General features: G+C 33.8%; 1 protein-coding gene across 1 annotated transcript; it reads right to left on the bottom strand.

The window, feature by feature from the left end:
- Positions 1-524: 524 nt before the first annotated feature.
- LOC131801044 (uncharacterized) lies at positions 525-26,480 on the bottom strand. Its single transcript, XM_059119008.1, has 6 exons — positions 25,338-26,480; positions 23,104-25,267; positions 6,303-6,569; positions 3,505-3,771; positions 707-973; positions 525-560 (listed from the first exon to the last, which is right to left on the bottom strand). Exons 1-6 carry the CDS (start codon positions 26,447-26,449, stop codon positions 525-527), a joined length of 4,113 nt encoding a protein of 1,370 aa, XP_058974991.1. The 5' UTR covers positions 26,450-26,480.
- Between the last annotated feature and the right edge of the window lie 263 nt (positions 26,481-26,743).

Consider the following 26,743-nt stretch of genomic DNA (forward strand, 5'->3'; position numbering starts at 1 on the left):
TGATCGGTGACGCTGGTGATCCCATAGGAAGTCCTTTTCGTTGTTCGTACACCTTGTCCGAGTATATGAAATATCTACAGTCCTTTATACAAAAGGTCAGTATTTCTTTAAAAACATCTTTAGGTATTTTCGTGTATTTTTGTAACATGTTCCACTTTTCATCTATTGTTCTTAAAGCTAGGTTAATCGGTATGCTGGGAAACAAAGAAACTACATCAAATGATATTAATGCCTCGTCTTCTTCAATCTCCAAATTCATTATCTTTGTTTTAAAATCAATTGCGTCCTTAATGTTATATGGTGAATCCCCTGTCAAGTGTTTTAAAATATTTACAATATACTTGGAAAGTCCGTGAGCTGGTGAATTTATTGAAGAACATATTGGTCTTAGAGGTGTGCTTTCTTTATGTATTTTTGGAAGCCCGTAGATTCTTGGCGCATTTGCAGTATTGATTGTCAATTTATTTTTCTCCATCATGTCAATTACTCCCATTTTATATAATTTATCTATTAATTTGTTGTTTTTATTCTGTAATGTCGTAGTTGGGTCCCGCTTTAACCTTTTGTAGGTGCAAATATCATTTAAAATGGTTTTCATTTTCATATCATAGTCCATCTTGTGCATTGCAACCGTCTTACCCCCTTTATCAGCATTTAATATCAATACATCTTTATTTTCTTTTAAAAATTGTTTTGTTCTACCCACTGTGTCCATTAATAGTTTATCTCTTATACTCAATTTTGTCTGTTGTAAGTGGTCGTCAATTAGAGAGACTATTGCATTTCTCGCGTTCTCTTGATCCTCTTTGTCGTCTAAGGTTTGAATACATTCTTCACTTTCTGCAATGACATTCAGTAAGGGGAATGCCGTTTTTGTTGTTGGCAAAGCATATTTGGGGCCCATCGACAACAGCCACTGAACGTCGTTTGGTATGCTTACGTTGGTGTTGTTGGTGAACCATTGGTTGTTGTGCTGAATATTCAATATTGATAGTTGTTCTTGTTTTAATTTTTGGTATTTGTTGATGTGTCTTGTTTTGTTTTTGTTGTCGTAGCTGCGACGGAGAACATTTTCGCTCTCAATGTATTTGTTGTAATCTTCTTCGTCCATTACCTGCTGCAGTTTCGTTTTAGTTTTTTTGAGTATAGTTTTGTTGTTGTGGAGTTCTTTATGTTTTTGTTGTATAATAAGCTTTAATATTTTTATGTGGAAATTGTAATTGTATTTTTCGAGTGTTGATAATAAATTTGGCGGGATTTTCTCATTTGTTTGGAATATGTTGTTGGTGTTTTTAGTAGTGTTAGAGATGAACTTTGGAACTCCTAGCTGTCTGCATTTTATTAAAAAGGTTGTTGATGCTGTCAAAGTTGCTGTTTGCCGGTTACGTTTGGAATATTGCTTGATGTTATTAATCGTGTTTGTGTCATATTTTTGTTTAATTTCTTTGTATAAATGCATTTTTAACGTATTTCTCTTAATTATGATGCGGTGTGCCTTCCGTGTTAAATGTTGTTGTTGTATATTGTTGACCTGTTATATTTATTTTACTTATTTGGTTAATTGCTTGGCTTAAGGTCATTAAAAAACTATGTTTTATTTTTGAATTTTTCCTTTTTTATTCATCCAATATTTCGATTTCCTCCGGAAATCATCTTCAGGGATCTGTTTTACAAAAAACACAAATTACAAACTGATTTTAACAATATATAACACAATAAATAACATACATTTTTAAAGTAAAAAGCTCGTCTATTGAGTTTAAATGTCACTATCAAACTAAGTTTTCTTTCGTCGGTGTTTATGAACTAGGCTTCTGTAAATGTGAGCACAATGGTCTGTATCGGTTTTATAATTAATTCGTTTGTCATTTGGTAAACTTATAATATGTAACATTTCCAATGTAAATCGTCTTTTGTAATTATTTTCTTGTGCTAATATGTCGACGGTTTTAAGGTCGGGTTTATGTCCTGTCAATGTGCAATGGGCAGCTAAAGCAGTCTTCTGTTCGAGAGGCTTGTCACTTTTTTGATCCGATTTATGTCCGGAAAGTCTAGTTTTTAATTTCGTCTTTGTCGTGCCGACATATGACTTTTGGCATATGTCAGCGTCGTCCCCATTACATGTTATCCTATAAACTACATTGCACTTATCCTCATTCTTAATTTTAGATTTTGTTTTACTAAACAGACTGTCGACATTATTACGAGATTTAAACGCTAATTGATAGTGGTCCTTATTGTAGATGTTTGATTTACCAAGTCTTTCTGAGAATCCCGGGATGTAAGTAACAGCTTTATATTTCTTTTCTTGTCTTGCCTCCTTTATTTGGTCCGTTTTGCGTGTATAATTAGGTCGTCAATGGTGCTTTTTGGAAAATCATTTTGGCTTAATATGTGGCGTATTTTTCTTTCGTTCTCTGAGTGGAATTGTTCGTCACTTATATTGAAAATCCTTTTGATGAAATTAGTCGCTGTGTTTATTTTTATTCGTCGGGGGTGTTTAGAATAAAAGTTAATCAATCGTCCTGACGCCGTTGGTTTTTGGTACCAATCTAATATAAGTTTTCTTCCTTGTCTGATTATTATTGAGTCCAAATAGGGTAGTCTGTCATTGGTCTCCAGTTCGTGTGTAAATTGTATGCTCGGGTTGAATGTATTTAGGATATTTAATGTGGTGTTGATATCCGATTTCTTCATTATACAAAAAATGTCGTCTACGTATTTAGTTACTGCTCTCGGCTTTGTCATCAGTTTTTCTAAAGAAGCGTCCAATAATTCCTCCATTACGATGTCAGCAATGATCGGTGACGCTGGTGATCCCATAGGAAGTCCTTTTCGTTGTTCGTACACCTTGTCCGAGTATATGAAATATCTACAGTCCTTTATACAAAAGGTCAGTATTTCTTTAAAAACATCTTTAGGTATTTTCGTGTATTTTTGTAACATGTTCCACTTTTCATCTATTGTTCTTAAAGCTAGGTTAATCGGTATGCTGGGAAACAAAGAAACTACATCAAATGATATTAATGCCTCGTCTTCTTCAATCTCCAAATTCATTATCTTTGTTTTAAAATCAATTGCGTCCTTAATGTTATATGGTGAATCCCCTGTCAAGTGTTTTAAAATATTTACAATATACTTGGAAAGTCCGTGAGCTGGTGAATTTATTGAAGAACATATTGGTCTTAGAGGTGTGCTTTCTTTATGTATTTTTGGAAGCCCGTAGATTCTTGGCGCATTTGCAGTATTGATTGTCAATTTATTTTTCTCCATCATGTCAATTACTCCCATTTTATATAATTTATCTATTAATTTGTTGTTTTTATTCTGTAATGTCGTAGTTGGGTCCCGCTTTAACCTTTTGTAGGTGCAAATATCATTTAAAATGGTTTTCATTTTCATATCATAGTCCATCTTGTGCATTGCAACCGTCTTACCCCCTTTATCAGCATTTAATATCAATACATCTTTATTTTCTTTTAAAAATTGTTTTGTTCTACCCACTGTGTCCATTAATAGTTTATCTCTTATACTCAATTTTGTCTGTTGTAAGTGGTCGTCAATTAGAGAGACTATTGCATTTCTCGCGTTCTCTTGATCCTCTTTGTCGTCTAAGGTTTGAATACATTCTTCACTTTCTGCAATGACATTCAGTAAGGGGAATGCCGTTTTTGTTGTTGGCAAAGCATATTTGGGGCCCATCGACAACAGCCACTGAACGTCGTTTGGTATGCTTACGTTGGTGTTGTTGGTGAACCATTGGTTGTTGTGCTGAATATTCAATATTGATAGTTGTTCTTGTTTTAATTTTTGGTATTTGTTGATGTGTCTTGTTTTGTTTTTGTTGTCGTAGCTGCGACGGAGAACATTTTCGCTCTCAATGTATTTGTTGTAATCTTCTTCGTCCATTACCTGCTGCAGTTTCGTTTTAGTTTTTTTGAGTATAGTTTTGTTGTTGTGGAGTTCTTTATGTTTTTGTTGTATAATAAGCTTTAATATTTTTATGTGGAAATTGTAATTGTATTTTTCGAGTGTTGATAATAAATTTGGCGGAATTTTCTCATTTGTTTGGAATATGTTGTTGGTGTTTTTAGTAGTGTTAGAGATGAACTTTGGAACTCCTAGCTGTCTGCATTTTATTAAAAAGGTTGTTGATGCTGTCAAAGTTGCTGTTTGCCGGTTACGTTTGGAATATTGTTTGATGTTATTAATCGTGTTTGTGTCATATTTTTGTTTAATTTCTTTGTATAAATGCATTTTTAACGTATTTCTCTTAATTATGATGCGGTGTGCCTTCCGTGTTAAATGTTGTTGTTGTATATTGTTGACCTGTTATATTTATTTTACTTATTTGGTTAATTGCTTGGCTTAAGGTCATTAAAAAACTATGTTTTATTTTTGAATTTTTCCTTTTTTATTCATCCAATATTTCGATTTCCTCCGGAAATCATCTTCAGGGATCTGTTTTACAAAAAACACAAATTACAAACTGATTTTAACAATATATAACACAATAAATAACATACATTTTTAAAGTAAAAAGCTCGTCTATTGAGTTTAAATGTCACTATCAAACTAAGTTTTCTTTCGTCGGTGTTTATGAACTAGGCTTCTGTAAATGTGAGCACAATGGTCTGTATCGGTTTTATAATTAATTCGTTTGTCATTTGGTAAACTTATAATATGTAACATTTCCAATGTAAATCGTCTTTTGTAATTATTTTCTTGTGCTAATATGTCGACGGTTTTAAGGTCGGGTTTATGTCCTGTCAATGTGCAATGGGCAGCTAAAGCAGTCTTCTGTTCGAGAGGCTTGTCACTTTTTTGATCCGATTTATGTCCGGAAAGTCTAGTTTTTAATTTCGTCTTTGTCGTGCCGACATATGACTTTTGGCATATGTCAGCGTCGTCCCCATTACATGTTATCCTATAAACTACATTGCACTTATCCTCATTCTTAATTTTAGATTTTGTTTTACTAAACAGACTGTCGACATTATTACGAGATTTAAACGCTAATTGATAGTGGTCCTTATTGTAGATGTTTGATTTACCAAGTCTTTCTGAGAATCCCGGGATGTAAGTAACAGCTTTATATTTCTTTTCTTGTCTTGCCTCCTTTATTTGGTCCGTTTTGCGTGTATAATTAGGTCGTCAATGGTGCTTTTTGGAAAATCATTTTGGCTTAATATGTGGCGTATTTTTCTTTCGTTCTCTGAGTGGAATTGTTCGTCACTTATATTGAAAATCCTTTTGATGAAATTAGTCGCTGTGTTTATTTTTATTCGTCGGGGGTGTTTAGAATAAAAGTTAATCAATCGTCCTGACGCCGTTGGTTTTTGGTACCAATCTAATATAAGTTTTCTTCCTTGTCTGATTATTATTGAGTCCAAATAGGGTAGTCTGTCATTGGTCTCCAGTTCGTGTGTAAATTGTATGCTCGGGTTGAATGTATTTAGGATATTTAATGTGGTGTTGATATCCGATTTCTTCATTATACAAAAAATGTCGTCTACGTATTTAGTTACTGCTCTCGGCTTTGTCATCAGTTTTTCTAAAGAAGCGTCCAATAATTCCTCCATTACGATGTCAGCAATGATCGGTGACGCTGGTGATCCCATAGGAAGTCCTTTTCGTTGTTCGTACACCTTGTCCGAGTATATGAAATATCTACAGTCCTTTATACAAAAGGTCAGTATTTCTTTAAAAACATCTTTAGGTATTTTCGTGTATTTTTGTAACATGTTCCACTTTTCATATATTGTTCTTAAAGCTAGGTTAATCGGTATGCTGGGAAACAAAGAAACTACATCAAATGATATTAATGCCTCGTCTTCTTCAATCTCCAAATTCATTATCTTTGTTTTAAAATCAATTGCGTCCTTAATGTTATATGGTGAATCCCCTGTCAAGTGTTTTAAAATATTTACAATATACTTGGAAAGTCCGTGAGCTGGTGAATTTATTGAAGAACATATTGGTCTTAGAGGTGTGCTTTCTTTATGTATTTTTGGAAGCCCGTAGATTCTTGGCGCATTTGCAGTATTGATTGTCAATTTATTTTTCTCCATCATGTCAATTACTCCCATTTTATATAATTTATCTATTAATTTGTTGTTTTTATTCTGTAATGTCGTAGTTGGGTCCCGCTTTAACCTTTTGTAGGTGCAAATATCATTTAAAATGGTTTTCATTTTCATATCATAGTCCATCTTGTGCATTGCAACCGTCTTACCCCCTTTATCAGCATTTAATATCAATACATCTTTATTTTCTTTTAAAAATTGTTTTGTTCTACCCACTGTGTCCATTAATAGTTTATCTCTTATACTCAATTTTGTCTGTTGTAAGTGGTCGTCAATTAGAGAGACTATTGCATTTCTCGCGTTCTCTTGATCCTCTTTGTCGTCTAAGGTTTGAATACATTCTTCACTTTCTGCAATGACATTCAGTAAGGGGAATGCCGTTTTTGTTGTTGGCAAAGCATATTTGGGGCCCATCGACAACAGCCACTGAACGTCGTTTGGTATGCTTACGTTGGTGTTGTTGGTGAACCATTGGTTGTTGTGCTGAATATTCAATATTGATAGTTGTTCTTGTTTTAATTTTTGGTATTTGTTGATGTGTCTTGTTTTGTTTTTGTTGTCGTAGCTGCGACGGAGAACATTTTCGCTCTCAATGTATTTGTTGTAATCTTCTTCGTCCATTACCTGCTGCAGTTTCGTTTTAGTTTTTTTGAGTATAGTTTTGTTGTTGTGGAGTTCTTTATGTTTTTGTTGTATAATAAGCTTTAATATTTTTATGTGGAAATTGTAATTGTATTTTTCGAGTGTTGATAATAAATTTGGCGGGATTTTCTCATTTGTTTGGAATATGTTGTTGGTGTTTTTAGTAGTGTTAGAGATGAACTTTGGAACTCCTAGCTGTCTGCATTTTATTAAAAAGGTTGTTGATGCTGTCAAAGTTGCTGTTTGCCGGTTACGTTTGGAATATTGCTTGATGTTATTAATCGTGTTTGTGTCATATTTTTGTTTAATTTCTTTGTATAAATGCATTTTTAACGTATTTCTCTTAATTATGATGCGGTGTGCCTTCCGTGTTAAATGTTGTTGTTGTATATTGTTGACCTGTTATATTTATTTTACTTATTTGGTTAATTGCTTGGCTTAAGGTCATTAAAAAACTATGTTTTATTTTTGAATTTTTCCTTTTTTATTCATCCAATATTTCGATTTCCTCCGGAAATCATCTTCAGGGATCTGTTTTACAAAAAACACAAATTACAAACTGATTTTAACAATATATAACACAATAAATAACATACATTTTTAAAGTAAAAAGCTCGTCTATTGAGTTTAAATGTCACTATCAAACTAAGTTTTCTTTCGTCGGTGTTTATGAACTAGGCTTCTGTAAATGTGAGCACAATGGTCTGTATCGGTTTTATAATTAATTCGTTTGTCATTTGGTAAACTTATAATATGTAACATTTCCAATGTAAATCGTCTTTTGTAATTATTTTCTTGTGCTAATATGTCGACGGTTTTAAGGTCGGGTTTATGTCCTGTCAATGTGCAATGGGCAGCTAAAGCAGTCTTCTGTTCGAGAGGCTTGTCACTTTTTTGATCCGATTTATGTCCGGAAAGTCTAGTTTTTAATTTCGTCTTTGTCGTGCCGACATATGACTTTTGGCATATGTCAGCGTCGTCCCCATTACATGTTATCCTATAAACTACATTGCACTTATCCTCATTCTTAATTTTAGATTTTGTTTTACTAAACAGACTGTCGACATTATTACGAGATTTAAACGCTAATTGATAGTGGTACTTATTGTAGATGTTTGATTTACCAAGTCTTTCTGAGAATCCCGGGATGTAAGTAACAGCTTTATATTTCTTTTCTTGTCTTGCCTCCTTTATTTGGTCCGTTTTGCGTGTATAATTAGGTCGTCAATGGTGCTTTTTGGAAAATCATTTTGGCTTAATATGTGGCGTATTTTTTTATGACACAAACACGATTAATAACATCAAGCAATATTCCAAACGTAACCGGCAAACAGCAACTTTGACAGCATCAACAACCTTTTTAATAAAATGCAGACAGCTAGGAGTTCCAAAGTTCATCTCTAACACTACTAAAAACACCAACAACATATTCCAAACAAATGAGAAAATCCCGCCAAATTTATTATCAACACTCGAAAAATACAATTACAATTTCCACATAAAAATATTAAAGCTTATTATACAACAAAAACATAAAGAACTCCACAACAACAAAACTATACTCAAAAAAACTAAAACGAAACTGCAGCAGGTAATGGACGAAGAAGATTACAACAAATACATTGAGAGCGAAAATGTTCTCCGTCGCAGCTACGACAACAAAAACAAAACAAGACACATCAACAAATACCAAAAATTAAAACAAGAACAACTATCAATATTGAATATTCAGCACAACAACCAATGGTTCACCAACAACACCAACGTAAGCATACCAAACGACGTTCAGTGGCTGTTGTCGATGGGCCCCAAATATGCTTTGCCAACAACAACCAGTAAGGAAAGCTCAAAAGTCGGGCGGGGCCGACTATATGATACCCTACACCACTATGCATATTTAGTAGAGCTCTCGTAAAAAGGTTTATACAGGGCATTTCAGAGCTCTATGAGATATTTGGTACAAAATCAAAATCTATCTAATTCTATCGTGCATTTTACGAACTATAGCTATATCTGAACCGATTTTCACCAAGTTTGATGTATTTGATTCTAGGCTGAATTCGGTCAGATTTGCCAAAACCCAGGACATTTGGGCTGATATTGGACATTTGGTGCGCAATCAACACGAAATTGGATGAATATATATATAGGAGGTATATCCAAATCTGAACCGATATTTGTAAAACTGAAAAAGAAGATATTTCTTGGCTGCATCTGATACCAAATATTATTCTTGTATCGTACATTTTTCGAATTTGAGGGACTTAAAGTACAAATCGGATGAAAGGTATATATAGGAGCTATAGCTGTATCCGACCGATTTTCACTAAATTTGATGTACCAATATTAGCCATTTGCTGCACATTTAATCCGAAATCGGATGAAGATGTATTTGGGAGCTATAGCTATATCTGAAACGACTTTTACTAAAATTGGTGTCCTTGCTTCTAGGCTGAATTTGGGCAGATATGCCAAAATTCATGCCATTTCGGTTGATATTGGCCATTTGTTGCACAATTAACTCGAAATCGAATGAAGATACATATGGGTGCTATATCCAAATCTGAACAGATTTTGAGAAAATTAAAAGCGACTACTTTTGGGCTTTATCTGATATCTGGTACCAAATATCATTCCTGTGAAGAGTATGCTATGCTATACTATATCCAAATCTGAACAGATTTTTATAAAATCAAAATCGACTATTTTTGGGCTTTATCTGATATCTGGTACCAAATATCATTCCTGTGAAGAGTATATTACGAATGTAAGGGACTTAAAGAGCAAATCGGATGAAACATATATATGGAGCTAGAGCTATATCTGAACCGATTTTTACTAAAATGTGTGTACTTGCTTATAGGCTGGTTTCGGTCGGATTTGCCAAAATTCATGCCATTTGGGCTGATATTGGCCATTTGATGCACAATTAACACGAAATCGGATGAAGATATATATGGGAGGCATATCCAAATCGGAACAGATTTTAATAAAATTAAAATCAACTATTTTTGGGCTTTATCTGATAACTGGTACCAAATATCATTTCTGTGGAGTGCATATTACGAATGTGAGGGATTTAAAGACGAAATCGGATGAAACATATATATGGGAGCTATAGCTATATCTGAACCGATTTTTACTAAAATTGGTGTACTTGCTTTTAAGCTGGTTTCGGTCGGATTTGCCAAAATTGATGCTATTACGGCCATTTGGTGGTCAATAACCCGAAATCGGATGAAGATATATATGGGAGCTATATCCAAATCTGAACCGATTTCGATAAAATTTAAAACAGTTATTCCTGTGCTCCATCTAATACCTGGTACCAAATATCACATGTAAGGGACTAAAACACTAAATCGGATGAAACATATATATGGTTGCTATATCTGTATCTGAACCGATTTTCACTAAATTTGATATACTTGCTTCTAGGCTGAATTTAGTCCGATGTACTAAAATTCAGTCCATTTGGACTTATATCGGCCATTTGGTGCACAATTAACCCGAAATCGGATGAAGATATATATGGGAGCTATATCCAAATCTGAACCGATTTCGATAAAATTACAAACAGCTATTTCTGGGCTGTACCTTATATCTGGTACCAAATATCACGGTTGTGGAGTGAACATTACGAATGTAAGGGACTAAAACACTAAATCGGATGAAACATATATATGCTTGCTATATCTATATCTGAACCGATTTTCACTAAATTTGATATACTTGCTTCTAGGCTGAATTTGGTCCGATGTACTAAAATTCAGTCCATTTGGGCTTATATCGGCCATTTGGAGCACAATTAACCCGAAATCGGATGAAGATATATATGGGAGCTATATCCAAATCAGAACCGATTTTCTCCAAATTTGTTGTATTTACTTTAAGGCTAATCTCGGTCACATGTGCCAAAATTCGGGCCATTTGGGCTGATATTGGCCATTTGGTGGTCAATTAACCCGAAATCGGATGAAGATATATATGGGAGCTATATCCAAATCTGAACCGATTTCGATAAAATTTAAAACAGCTATTTCTGTGCTCCATCTAATACCTGGTACCAAATATCACGGTTGTGGAGTGCATAGTAGGAATGTGAGGGACTTAAAGATCAAATCGGATGAAAGATATATATGGGAGCTATAGCTATATCTGAACCGATTTTCTCCAAATTTGATATACTTGCTTCTAGGCCGAACCCGGTTGGGTGTGCCAAAATTCAGGTAATTTGGACTGATAGTGGACATTTGGTGCTCATTTAACCCGAAATCGGATGAAGATATATATGGGAGCTATATCTAAATTTGATCCGATTCTCACCAATTTCAATAGGGTTCGTCCTTGGGCCAAAAAAATATTGTTTGGAAAATTTCATCTCAATCGGATAATAAATGCGACCTGCATTTTGTTCACAAGAATACATGGACAGACGGACGGACGGACGGACGGACGGACGGACGGACGGACGGACGGACGGACGGACGGACGGACGGACGGACGGACAGACGGACGGACATGCATAAATCGACTCAGAAAGTGATTCTATGAAGGTTCTCAAAAGTAACTATGGGTCTATCTCGTTTCCTTCTCCATGTTACAAACAAATGCACAAAGACATAATACCCTTACCACTATGTGGTGTAGGGTATAAAAACGGCATTCCCCTTACTGAATGTCATTGCAGAAAGTGAAGAATGTATTCAAACCTTAGACGACAAAGAGGATCAAGAGAACGCGAGAAATGCAATAGTCTCTCTAATTGACGACCACTTACAACAGACAAAATTGAGTATAAGAGATAAACTATTAATGGACACAGTGGGTAGAACAAAACAATTTTTAAAAGAAAATAAAGATGTATTGATATTAAATGCTGATAAAGGGGGTAAGACGGTTGCAATGCACAAGATGGACTATGATATGAAAATGAAAACCATTTTAAATGATATTTGCACCTACAAAAGGTTAAAGCGGGACCCAACTACGACATTACAGAATAAAAACAACAAATTAATAGATAAATTATATAAAATGGGAGTAATTGACATGATGGAGAAAAATAAATTGACAATCAATACTGCAAATGCGCCAAGAATCTACGGGCTTCCAAAAATACATAAAGAAAGCACACCTCTAAGACCAATATGTTCTTCAATAAATTCACCAGCTCACGGACTTTCCAAGTATATTGTAAATATTTTAAAACACTTGACAGGGGATTCACCATATAACATTAAGGACGCAATTGATTTTAAAACAAAGATAATGAATTTGGAGATTGAAGAAGACGAGGCATTAATATCATTTGATGTAGTTTCTTTGTTTCCCAGCATACCGATTAACCTAGCTTTAAGAACAATAGATGAAAAGTGGAACATGTTACAAAAATACACGAAAATACCTAAAGATGTTTTTAAAGAAATACTGACCTTTTGTATAAAGGACTGTAGATATTTCATATACTCGGACAAGGTGTACGAACAACGAAAAGGACTTCCTATGGGATCACCAGCGTCACCGATCATTGCTGACATCGTAATGGAGGAATTATTGGACGCTTCTTTAGAAAAACTGATGACAAAGCCGAGAGCAGTAACTAAATACGTAGACGACATTTTTTGTATAATGAAGAAATCGGATATCAACACCACATTAAATATCCTAAATACATTCAACCCGAGCATACAATTTACACACGAACTGGAGAACAATGACAGACTACCCTATTTGGACTCAATAATAATCAGACAAGGAAGAAAACTTATATTAGATTGGTACCAAAAACCAACGGCGTCAGGACGATTGATTAACTTTTATTCTAAACACCCCCGACGAATAAAAATAAACACAGCGACTAATTTCATCAAAAGGATTTTCAATATAAGTGACGAACAATTCCACTCAGAGAACGAAAGAAAAATACGCCACATATTAAGCCAAAATGATTTTCCAAAAAGCACCATTGACGACCTAATTATACACGCAAAACGGACCAAATAAAGGAGGCAAGACAGTAGTGTGCTTATGGGGATGTTGGGAATTCACCACGATTTATCACGGCAAATTCTATTGGGGATGTTGATTTGGGTAAATTCACCACGGTGAATTTTAATGGGGATGTTGTCTTGGGAATTGTACCACGGCAAATTCTATTGGGGATGTTGATTGGGGGAAATTCAGCACGGTGAAATATATTGGGGATGTTGTCTTTTGAAATGTACCACGGTGAAATATATTGGGGATGTTGTCTTTTGAAATGTACCACGGTGAATTATATTGGGGATGTTGTCGTTTGAATTGTACCACGGCAAATTATATTGGGGATGTTGTCTTTTGAATTGTACCACGTCAAATTTTATTGGGGCTGTTGGCGTTGGTGTTGCTAGTTTTAATATGAACTACTAGATGGCGCTAAGTTTAGCGCAGACACAATCCAAAACTGTGTATGGGATGGTGAAATTTCAAGTTTTAATATTCACCACTAGCAGAGACACCCTCCGAAAAAAAAAAAATGTATTATGATCATATCGAGTGGGACTAAAGAGATTCACCATGTGAGAAGTGAATATAAGTAAGAGGTAAGTATCGAAGAAAATCATTTTATCTAGATGGCTCTCAGAATGCTTTTATATAGTCAACATGTTGATTACTGCAGTCAAATGTGCTTATTAATTTATTTGAAAACATATATTTCAAGAAATCGACTTCAATAAATGTGATATATTATAGAAGAGTTTCAATTGACAAATATGCTGCAATTATTGATATTTCAGGGGTTTTAAGAAAAACGATAACGAAGTCGAGTGGGTTGAACACGAAAATCAGCATGTTGGCTATGCAAAACATGATGAGATAAAAAGACAAAACTAACTTTTCGTTGTACTTGTTTTAATTTGTCTATAATTTTAGCGACTCAAAAATGTTCAGTTATTCCCATCGAAACGATATAGGCGACATCTAACGGTGAGTTCCATCCATACTATCCATAAATTATGTTGTAGCATAGACACACTCCAAAACTATTGAAATATGATCATATCGAATGGGGCTAGAGAGATCCACCATATGAGAAGTGAATATAGCAGAGACAAATTTGGTTAGTATCATAGTCAACAAGAAGATGTGTGTTCTATTATTTTGTCCAGATGGCTCTCCAGTCATTTCCCTCGAAACGATATAGGCGACATCTAACCACCAATTAATGTTGTAGCATATACACACTAAAAAAATGCTGCTGTAGCCAATCAAAGCAAATTCTTCTTGTGTGGACAGGCATTTTGATACATTATATCGATCGCTTTTTGATAGTTTTGTCGATGAAGAATTTGTTTACATTATGTAGCAATTTGAGAGAATTGAAACTGAAAGAGTTTCATGACAAACCCTGCATCAATTCGGTATTGAAGATTGAAGGGATTTGAAGAAGGAAACACCATTGTTTACATTAACTAACAATTGGATTTCTGTGAAATGGATATGAGAATTTGGGGGGAAGCGTTGTTGCAGAGTTTCATGACAAATTCTGCTTCAACGATAGATTGGAGCATGAATGAGAACATGCTTAACTATGCTCAAAATTAAAAACTCTAGTAACTCTGTAATATTGTGAAATTCGCGTTAAATATTCCTATATATAGAAGACAATTTCAAGTAAGGCTCACAGTATAAAATTAAACATTGAACGTGATATTATGGCGAACGCAGATTTAATAAACTTATTCAATTCTTTCAGTTATAAAAAATAATAACTTTGAAAGAAATGGAGGATAACAAAGAATACAACATCCATGGCGCCTTTAGAACAAATACAAAATATGGGGAAAGAATTGTGCTGAAAATTAATGATGCTATCCTCTATTTGCCGTCAAGATTCCTCTCGCTGGCGGATGAATACATAAAAGAAATAGCTGGTGGGGGTTATTCTGTGACGAAAACTGTGTTGAAAGATGGAAGCGGAAAGAGTCTTTACAAACTAGAATTAAAACATTTGGATCAACCAGATTATTTTTATCAACCATATTTAACATAAACTGAAAAGTAAATAAATATTTTGTTTGAAACTAAAAATTGCAAGCTGTTTTCATTTTAATGTGTGCAGAGAAATATTTCAGTTTATTAGTGAAGCTTTAGAAAGGAAGATGTCTCTTCTTAATAAGGAAGACGAACGCTTAAAAACCTTTGCTCGCTGGCCTTTAAATTATCCAGATCCCAAGACAATGGCTGCAGTAGGACTTTATTATACTGGAGTAGGAGATATTACCAGATGTTATTTTTGTAAAGTAAACATTCATAGTTGGGATCAAACTGATTGTCCTGTTACTGAGCATTCAAGGTTGACATATCGTTGCCCATTACTGGAAGGGCGTGAAACAACTAATGTCCCAACTATTTCAAAAAATTGGAATTGTACACCTTCTGAAATTGGTGTAGATGTTTGTGGTCGTGGAGCGAGTAAATGTTCACCCATTTTCTTATTATTGTTCACTTTCATTACCTTTAATGCTTTAAATAAAGTTTTATGCAAATAATACAGTTGCTTGTTTTTATTTATTAACTTTATTAATTTCATCGTCTAGTATGTAGCCAAGTTCTTTCCAGTTTTGTTCAATGAATACAAATATCTTAAATATATTATTTACGGCACACTTAAATCTAGTGTCCAAATGTATAGGACAGTTTGTAAAATAATTTTGGCAAGCTCGAAGTTTCATATTATTTTCTAAATTTATAATGGTAGAATGAATATATTTCTGTAAAAAGATTTTCTTTTCTTGTCCAACAACAAAAATATATTGATAATTGTTCAATGGTGTAAGAGCTTTCTCGACATCATTATAATTTTTTTCTCCATCTGTCCAATCTAAGCCATTCACATGTGTCTTGGTGTAGGCATTTGTTCTGCATGCTTCCCCAGTAAGTTCTTTTATATTAAAAGGTGGACGAAACAAAAAATAATGTGGAACAACAGAAGCACCACACATATATGATAGTTCCTTCACGAAAATACTCTTGTGGTTTCCATGGCAATATTGAAAATCAACCAGTGCAATATCCGATCTATTGATTTCAATCATCTTCTTAGGAAAGTTGAATTTGAATGGAGGGGATATCATCGATGTTGGAGTATTTATAAAATTTTGTTCATGTCCAATAAAAACTTTAAACAAAGATGTCCACAATTGTATGTATGAAATCGTTGATCTCTTTTATAATTGTATGTAATAGCTGGTCCCAAATACCGTAAAACTTCTATCGGGGGTTGAAGATTACCGAAACTGTCGTAATAGTCGATATTATTATTGATTTTATTATATGCCACCCAATGCGTGCCAGGTCCACTGCTAACATCCAAATTTATGATACCACATTCAATTCGATGTGGTTTCTTAGGTAGATTATCACGCATATAAACACCTCTAAAGTGAGGTATATATTTTTTCCCAAAAAAACTAATATTTACATCGGTTAGAGGACCTTTGGGTAGCTGCTTAATTAGTTTTTTGGAGTTTTATTTTCATCAACATAAATTCCATAGCCCTTTTTATATGGTTTGAGATAGAGACCTTTACCCATAGCTATAGCTTCTATTGTTTTGTTATGTCTGGTTTGTTCATCCAACTCTTGTTTGGCTTTTTTTGCATTTAAAACGGCATTGGTAATTGCTGAACTACCCGATGCTAAGGCTCCCAATGCTCCTAATCCAGTTAGAATGGGAATGAGAGGAAGAAATCCACCTCTTTTGGGCACGCTTATTACTCGCGGTATAGCGACCTTTGATTTTTTTCCTCGAAACGTCTTTTGTATTTCATGTCTGGCTATTTTTATGGCTTCATCAATATCAGTTGGTTTTTTGCTTTTAAGGGAACTTGTAGCTTTTTTTAAAGCGTTTTTAAAAAGTTGTTGACCCAATATTTGTTTGGGGTTTTTATTACCCATGCCTAGCTTTGTCTTAGCCTTCATTATGTTAGTTACAAGATATGCGCTAATTTTTTCTCCAATGTTACTATTTTTCGATTTTACTCGCTCCCAAGCCCGTTCAGTTAGTTCACGATCAGCAATGTGACGTTGTTCAATATCTTTATTTTGTGAATAGGCAATATCGTGTGCTCTACACGCTGCATCTAATGGATTAATACCTTGATCTCCTCTTTGAATACGTTTTTCTAGCTTTGTTCCAGGTCCACAAAATTGATATCCTGGTAAATGAAGTTCAACGGGTAAAGAGTTAATCAACTTATTTACCAGTCCTCCTCCTTGAACGTGTTTCTTTCTAATAAATCGCTTCGTGTTGTAAACAATCATTTTATACTTTTTAGCGGGACGCTGAACGAAAGAAATATTGATATTTGATTATATTATAAATATGAATGTTTTCTTAAAACTCATTAGTTTAAATCATGAGATTAATGGAACAACAAGCTAAAATAATTGTTAAAAATGTGGATTTTATGCAAAGAAAGACCCCTCGACATAGTACTTTGCTGCCTGATTCTATACGAGCCTTAATAGTAGGACCATCAAATTGTGGAAAGACTAATGTGATGCTTAGTTTGATAGAAAGCCCCAATGGATTAAAATTTGAAAATGTTTACATTTACTCAAAATCGCTATATCAGACAAAATATGAGTACCTAAAGAAACTGATATCCACTATAAAGGGGATGAGATTGTATACATTTAATAACAATGACGATGTTATACAAACGGACGAAATAAAGCCAAACTCAATCATGATTTTTGATGATGTTGCATGCGATAAACAAAACAACATTAAAAATTACTTCAGTATGGGGCGACATAAGAATGTTGATTCGTTTTATTTGTGTCAAACATACACACGTATACCAAAACATTTATTGCGTGATAATGCGAATTTTATAATCGTGTTTAAACAAGATGATCTGAATTTAAGACATATATTTAATGATCACGTCGGATGTGACATTAGTTTTGAAGATTTCAAAAAAATTTGTCATGAATGCTGGAAGGAAAAGTATGGATTTCTAACGATTTCCAAGGATGACGAAATTCACTCTGGAAGATACAGAAAAGGCTTTCATATATTTATTCAACCTTAATATTATTTAAAGTATTTGCAAATGTTAATTTATATTAGTGCACCTACAGCCATGGAGGAGGAAATGCTGAAACGGCTTGTTAAGTCCAGAAATGTCTTGAAAAAGAAATTTCAAAGCATTAAAATGGGTGAAGAAGCTAAAACTACAGAATTGAAAAATACTTTCAAACCAATAACGGAGCCAATAAACAAACTACTAAAGCTTTCAACTGAAAATACTTCCAAAATGATTATGCCTAAGAAAGAGAAAATGGAAATGTACAGAGATTCTATTATTACAAGTACACCCCTTAAGAATTATAAACCAGATGTTAAGTTAGATTCCAATGCATTGGAGGGGTTAAAGCATAAAGTAGATTACACACAAAATTTCGATTCCTTTAATACATCACAAGACGACGACAAATTTTATTCCAACAATGAGGAACCTATGAATCTATCATTCTTGAAGAAAATTAAAAAACTAGATGTAGTCTATGGTCCACACAAAGATAACAATGGAGAATGGAGATTTGGGGACCAACCACTCAAAATAAGCAATGAAAAGATTATGATTGGAAATAAAAATTGGGCATTAACACCCGGTTTGTTTGAACTGTTGTTTTATCAAGACCCCAAGAACTATGATCATACAGAACTCGATATTTACAAAACAATATTATTAGACACAAATGCGCATAAAATAAACTATGAATCTAATGGACGAACAAAGTCCAACAGGGGACAAAAATATAAGAAAATAATAAAAAATATAATAGAGGATACTCACAGCGGCAAAGGCTTACTGACAATAAATCCTGGTAAACCCAACTATATATACTGGGACGATCCCAACGAATTGATAGAACGATTAAAGCTGTTGTTGGCATCACAACAAGCCGGAAACAATAACCATACTAATGAAATTGTTTCTATTATCGAGGAACTGCGAGAAGGAAATATAATATATTAAATAATACTCTCAAGGAGCATACAACATATGACTGTTGACAAGTTTGGACATCATTACAATCAAAAAAATCAATCAATAGCAGTGAGAGAAAATGTTTCGAGATTATTGGGAGTCAATATTGATGAAGATAACAACCTTAACGTGCAAAATAAAAAGATTAGGAATGTTGCATCTCCAGCAGAAGGAGCGGATGCGGTCAACCAAGCATACGTACATACGCAAATCAAGCACATTCAAGAAATTTTAAAGAAAAAATTCATTCAAGAGTGCACCTTCCTAAGAGAAGAAATATCACAACTCAAACGTTCACAAAACGAAATATTTAAAGCCTTATCGCAAGCTCCATTCAACTCACCAGCTTTAATATATCATACCGAATAAAACAATGGAAAAGCGGGGTTTGGTAAATGAACTTCATCATCAAGCACGAAAAAACTTTCCTAGACGAAGGGTTATTACAAAGGGTATTGATGATCTCTGGCAAGCAGATTTAGTTGAAATGGGCAGTTACTCAAAAGCAAACAAGGGGTTCCGATTTTTGTTAACTGTCATCGATACATTTTCGAAATTCGCATGGTGTGAAGCCCTTAAAACAAAAACGGCAACGGATGTTTCTATGGCTTTTGAAAAAATCTTACAAAGAGGAAGAATTCCAAAAAATTTGCAAACCGATGATGGAAAAGAATTTTTCAACACAGATTTTAAAAAACTAATGCAGAAATATTCCATAAACCACTACTCCACATATAGTGTATTGAAGGCCTCAATTGTTGAGCGTTTTAATAGAACTTTGAAGTCGCTAATGTGGAAGGAGTTCAGTTATAATGGGAATTATCTATGGATTGACGTTTATAGAGAATTGGTTAAACAATACAATAAAACACCTCATCGAACAATAAAAATGGCCCCTATTCAAGTAAATTCATCGAATGAGAAGGCATTGTTGCAATCTGCTTATAACCACTTAAAAATTTTTAGGAGACAAAACTTTCGTGTGGGTGATCATGTACGCATTAGCAAATATAAACATCAATTTGAAAAGGGATACACGCCAAATTGGACTACGGAAATATTCAAGATAAGAACAATAAGAATAACAAACCCCGCTACTTATTTATTAGAAGACTATGAAGGAAATCCCATCCAAGGATGTTTCTACAAAGAAGAACTTTTACCCACAAAATATCCCAACACGTATTTAGTTGAGAAAATTTTAAAAACAAAAGGTAATAAAGTCTTGGTTAAGTGGCTGGGATTCTCAGACAAACATAATTCATGGATAGATAAGAATCATATCATATAATCTTAATATGTAGATATACAATATACAAGCATATATTTAAATAAATAAAAACCCATATATACGTATGCATATTTTGTGTTTCAATTATTACGACAAAGAATTTTGCAATGTCAAGAACGTTTACTGTGTCCGGTAAATCTCCAATTCTACATTCAACATATTTACCCCCAATTGAATTGGGAAATAGTAGTTATGAGTGTTGCCTAATAGATTTCCAATCATACAATTCAATACCCAATGTGGATAATGATAACAATCTCTTTCACATTGGAGACAATATTATAAAAATACCTATAGGATCCTATGAATTGCAAGATATTGCGAATTACTTGGAAACGGAATATAAAACTATCCACGAGAATAGATCCATTGAAATTAAGGCGAATAATAATACGCTAAAAGTAGAAATCATGTCTTCTCATGATCCTATTTACTTTGATAAAGAAAAATCTATAGGCAAGCTTTTTGGTTTTACCGAAAAAATCTTAGAATCTGGGAAAAAACATACTTCAAACCTTCAAGTCGACATTTTAAAGGTTAATGCCATACAAATACACTGCAATATTGTAACTGGATCATTCATGAATGGGTCGCCAACGCATATTCTACATGAATTTGCTCTTAATGTTCCTCCGGGATATAAATTGGTAGAGAGGCCAATGAATCTCATTTATTTACCAGTGAACGTCAAAGAAATCGGTCGTCTGGAGATAAAGATAGTAGATCAAGAAGGTCGCTTTATAAATTTTAGAGAGGAAGAAATCACGCTACGTATTCATATAAGACCAATGCAATCATGATTATCTACAATAAATACAATCATAAACAAATACCAAGACACATTCAACACAAAGTTGTCAAACCGACAAGACCTACAATTTCAAAGGAAAATAAAGAGTTTTTAAAACTTATTAAGCTTAAAGTCAAACCAAATGTCTGAAATACTTAACATTAATGAGCGTCCATTCTCGGATGAGAATATTGTAAAGAGAGACTACCACAGCTATGTTCCATATATTCAATCATTTAAAAATAATGATGAAATTCGGATAAGTATACAAAATCAGGATCTTTACATACTTCCATCGGAGAGTTATCTATTCATTGAAGGAAATTTGAAAAATAGCAAGGGAGAAGTATCGCAAAATGCAAGACTGAGAAATAATTGTGTGGGATACATGTTTGATGAAATTCGCTATGAACTAAATGGTGTTGAAATTGATCGTACTCGTTATCTAGGAATAACTACAGAAATTAAAAATTGGATTTCTCTAAGCGAATCCGAAAGTAAGGTTATGAGCAAAGCGGGATGGAAAGCTGATAATGATTTATCAGTAGGATACTTTAATTTTTGTGTACCCTTAAACCGTCTACTAGGGTTCGCAGAGGACTTTGATAAAGTAATTTGCAACAGCAAGCATGACTTGATTCTTTTGCGTAGTGCCAACGATAAAAATGTGTGTTATTCAACCATGGATACGGAGGAAATTAAACTCACCATAACAAATGTTGTATGGAAAGTACAACACATTCAATTATCAGACTATAGAAAAATCAGCTTCTTGAAAACTATTAAGGATGGAAAAGCGTTGCCTTTAGCATTCCGCAGCTGGGACTGCTACTTTAATCCAACTTTTGCTGGTGGAAGACAACACAGTTGGAGTGTTAAATTGTCTGTCAATCATGAAAGACCACGATATGTTGCTTTGATATTTGAAAAAGACAACAAGCTGGAACATTGCGAACTTAAAAACATCAAAGTTCACTTGAACTCTGAAACCTATCCTTACGATGATTTGAATGTAAAGTTCGAAGAAAATGGCTATGCAGTACTATATGACATGTATACAAAGTTTCAACAATCATATTACATGAGGGAGCCACAACCACTTCTTACATATGCAAGTTTTAAAGACAAGCCCATCGCCGTTATTGACATTAGCAATCAAAACGAAGCTGTTAAGAATGGACCAATCGATTTAAAAATCCAATTTGAAACCAATAAACCAATTCCACAAAACACTTCTGCGTACTGTTTAATTATACATGATCGTCTGGTCGAGTACGTTCCATTAACAGGAATTGTACGAAAAGTAGTATAATCTATTTTATACTCACCTTTGCAAGAATATTTCAATAAAACGCAATTTACATAAATTTATAAACAAAAATATTTTGTTTTATTTTATAATAAGAATAGTTAAAGACTAGTTAAAATATAATACACTTATATTTACTTAAAAATTAAACATTTTGTGTTGCGAGAAAATATTAATATGATGACATTTGTAGTGAATAAAGACAATTAAATTAATATTATTACTATGCTCTTTTATCTGTATATTGAAACTTAAATCATAATTAAATTTATATTTTAATCCAAGTCCATTGAGACAGATTCATTTGAGTTATTTACATTTGTTTCATGAAGGTTATTTAATCTATAGTGGCCCCAAGCATAGGTGTGAATACCATCCTCTAGAATAAATCGTTTATCATCTTGATGGCTTAGCGATATTTTAGTAATTTTGTCTGTATATATTGTATGCTGCCTTGACCTAAACGAAAACATGGTACCGTAAAAAACCTTTTTGTTATAAAGACATTCTCGATATTTATCTATAGTATACTTTTTTAGGACCGACTTTTTAACTCCCTTAGATTTTTTTAATTCTTCGCTATCAACTACATTGATGGCATACATTTTAGGACGAAGGCCTACAAATTCAACCATTGTTTTTCCGTCATTCTCATCTTTCATCATGCCAAGTTTTTTCTTATTAATTAGAGGAAGTTTATATTTATTTTCTTTTGAAAACCCTGAGGTGTCAAATCTAGCCAATATTTCATCTAAAGATAATTCGGAATACAAATTCCGTCCGTAAAATGTTAATATGAACGAATCTGTATCCATATAATTTAGAATAAAATCCTCACCAAATTTCACTTTTAGAAAATCATACAGAAAATCATACATCACCCACTTTGATAAATCTAATATGCAGAACCCTAAGTACAATGGTCTATCATATTTTACTCTGACATTCCTAATTTGAATAGCAACCATATTTTCGGAGAATATCGAAAGGCTGTGAAAATTTGGCTTCGAGATTAATTTACTAGCAACATTCCTTCTTCTTTGGTTTGCCTCATCTACCCACATTGTCACAATTTTCACAGTTTTTCTTTTGTCGATATTCTCCATTGTCTTACCGAATGAAGAGTTATTCAATAATTTAAAAAAATCTTTTTCAAAGGCATTTTCAGCCTTTTCCCTATGTTCATTATTCTTCAGTATGTAAGGAGCTAACCAAGCGCTTTGTGTGAAAGCCAAAACTCTATGGACTTTCTTAAGAATTAGTCCATGTTTCAGAGATTGCTTAAGTAATTTGTAGTGTATGGTGTATGATGTTTTGTCAGTAAAATCTGCAATCAGTTTTTCAGTTTTTGAGCCTTCAACACACTTTTTCTCCGCCAAAAAAGGTAAATCGTTATGTTTGTCGTGAAGGTGCGGTGGATATTCAATATCAACCTCTAAAATAAAACCAGTAGGAGCGTTGTCAGGAATAGATAATATTACAGCTGGATCATTGAATTTCTCCATTTCATAACCCTCCACCCATCTAAAATCTTTTTCAGGGAGACACTCAGTCATAACTGTACCATATAAATTATTTACATCCAAATAATAGATATTTACCTCTGGTTTGGCACTATTATAATTGGGAGCATCTTCATTATTTGCTACCGAGTGTCTGTTTGAGCACTGGGTAAGCCCTCCCCGAATACCATTTTTGCAGAAATTGTACATGTCTATATCTCTGAGTAGCTCAAGTTCGACTTTAGTACATAGTAGCATTGCATCCCAAGATAGAGATGGTGCTGTGAGATATTGACAAGGGTCCAGTTCGTGAATTCGCATACATAAGCTCCTGAAATTTTCAAATACGTCTGCTAAAAGCAAGACATCAGCTTTTAAGTACAAATCCATGTAGTCTTGCATAGTTTGACATCGAAAATGTGACCAAACATTTGTTGCATGCCTATAATCGTCTGACGAGCATTCAGTATCGGTCAACTTATTATAAAATTGGTCTATAGGGGGAAGTTGTTTCTCCTTCAATTTTTCAAATGATGACATATATTCGTAGGGAAATACTCCTTTCCTAGTCATAAGTTCAAATGATTCATCATCAGGAAAATGAGATCTGACAGCAACAAAAGAATCTCGAGATAAATTCCTTGCTAATTTATCCAAACTAGTAGGCATAAATCGAAAACTATCTAAGAAACGATGCTCTAATCTATTCATTTTCTTTTTCTTCTCTTTTTTGCCCTCACTTTCCTCTTCTTGCTGGAATTCCTCATCATCTTCCTCACTCGAATCTTCTTCTTCTCCTACAACAACTGTACTTTTTAAAGAACTAGAGTCGGTTGACTCGTTATCCATATTAATGAAATAAGACATTGAAATATATTTTTCTTTGTTTTGAGGTATGACTCTTATTTCACCTCCAAATTCAACTAACTCTTTAAAGAAGAGGTGACAGTCGTACGAAGAAAAATTGTGGAAATATATTGGAATAAATTTAGGTAGATGATATTGCAGATTGCAATGGTTATGTACCGCACCTCGATATTGCCCCGTTAAGTGACAATGATCTTTCACCCTATCGTTACCTAAAATGTCGCCACATATACGACAATTGATATCCCTAAGAAAGGCTGTCTCTTCTTCGGGGGTTAGAGTATTCATAGGTTTCGTTTTGGTTAGGTAACTATCATACAAAAATTTACAATCCTGAATTAGTTCTTTCAGAAAAACATTTGCTGCGTCGGGACCACTATATATAAATAACTTATTTAAATTTTCATTAAAACTACATTTAATAAAATAACTAAAAGCACATGGAATATGCTTCTTTACCTTTTCCGTTTTTTTACTCGCCCCATTGTTCTCATCTTCCTGCACGTCTTCCAGTACACTTTCGGAGTCAGCATAAATAACGAAAGGCACCTTATCCTTTTTCTTGTGATTGACGAACTTTAGTACGGCTTCTTTTTTGTTCGGCAGGGCACAGACTACTTTTCCACACTGCTTTTTGTGAGTCATACATTTATTTTCATCGTGGAAACATTGCAGGCATCCAAAACAAAAGTAACCTTTCTCCTTATGACTTGTGAATTGAGACCGCATAAGACTGAAAAAAAAAGAACAAATACATGATTATTATGATATGGTTTTGATTGATAAGTTTTGTTTATAATTACCAAGACATATCCATAACCAAAATGTAATGGAAATTTTCTTCGTTGTGCAGCAATATTAAATTAATGTGATTGCTTTTCGTCTCCTTTGTTAAGTAATATGGACCAACGACCGACTTGTTTTCATAACCGAAAACATTTACGCTAATCTCTGGGTTGTTCATTTCAAATTTTTTTATATATTTAAGACCCAATGGGAAATTTAATTGTTCGAAATTTAGCGATATTCCAGACTGCAGAATAATGACATCTTGGTGTATGTCTACGTTATATGAAGAGGTTATACTCGGATCTCCATATGCAGTTTCCCCCAATGCAACAACCATACACCACTTAAAACAAAAGTCATCATAGTTTTTGATGTTAAGGCACGCACCCTTCTTGTTGCTTAATGATTTCGGAGTTGGAATATAATGTGAGCCACGTGTTAAGTTGGCTCTCAACACATTTATGTCAAGTTTTAAAAGTTTCTCCAGGGCCCAATTAGAGCCTCTTTCTTGGAACTCTTCTGATTTAGCTATAATTTCCACACAGTGGTTGAAAACGACCTCTTCCAAATCATCTCCCAGGGTTAATAGCGTTGTTTTTGAAATATGATTAAATATATTTTCAATAGTTAACTCTTTGGAAGTTGAAGGTCCATCTTTTTCATTGTTTGGTTTCACATACAGTCCTTGGAGTTCCATATTAAATTTTATGAGCGTTTTACCGTTTAACTCATTTTTCAAGGTTTTAATTATTAATTCTTTTGAAGCATTAAGAAAATCGATCGGGTACAAAATGTCTTTATTGTTTTGTATCTCATAGCTGAGTATATTTTTGTTAAATGCACTTTTAACAATTTTTATGTCAGAATCCAGATTTTTTCTCACGGTGGATCGATGTTCTTCGCTACGAACGTGTGATCGTATATTATTCACAATTTTATCACAATCACCACAAAACTTTTCCACCTTCACAGCTGATTTATTTTCATGCTGCTGCTTTAGTTTTTCTTGTTGTTGATCTCGATTTTGTTTCATTACATGCTCATCTCCATGATGGTTCTCTAAGTGCAATTCTAAATCGTTTACACTTTCACATAAAACATCACAAAACATACAATGCTTTTTCATATGTTTCACAAATTCATTTTTTTCCTTGTAATAAAGGCTGCATGACCAACAAATTTTTTGAGACATTATAAAAACTTTTTTAAGAATATTAAGAAACGATGCTTATTAATCTGTGACTTGTTGAGTACTGAAATTTCTTCCAATCCAATCAATACATTATTGACTACATTTTGTAAACAAATAGAAATTCTGTGATTGAAGCAGAATTTGTCATGAAACTCTGCAACAACGCTTCCCCCCAAATTCTCATATCCATTTCACAGAAATCCAATTGTTAGTTAATGTAAACAATGG

The sequence above is a fragment of the Musca domestica genome, unplaced genomic scaffold (genome assembly GCF_030504385.1).
Source record: "Musca domestica strain aabys unplaced genomic scaffold, Musca_domestica.polishedcontigs.V.1.1 14, whole genome shotgun sequence".
NCBI classification, from domain to species: domain Eukaryota; kingdom Metazoa; phylum Arthropoda; class Insecta; order Diptera; family Muscidae; genus Musca; species Musca domestica.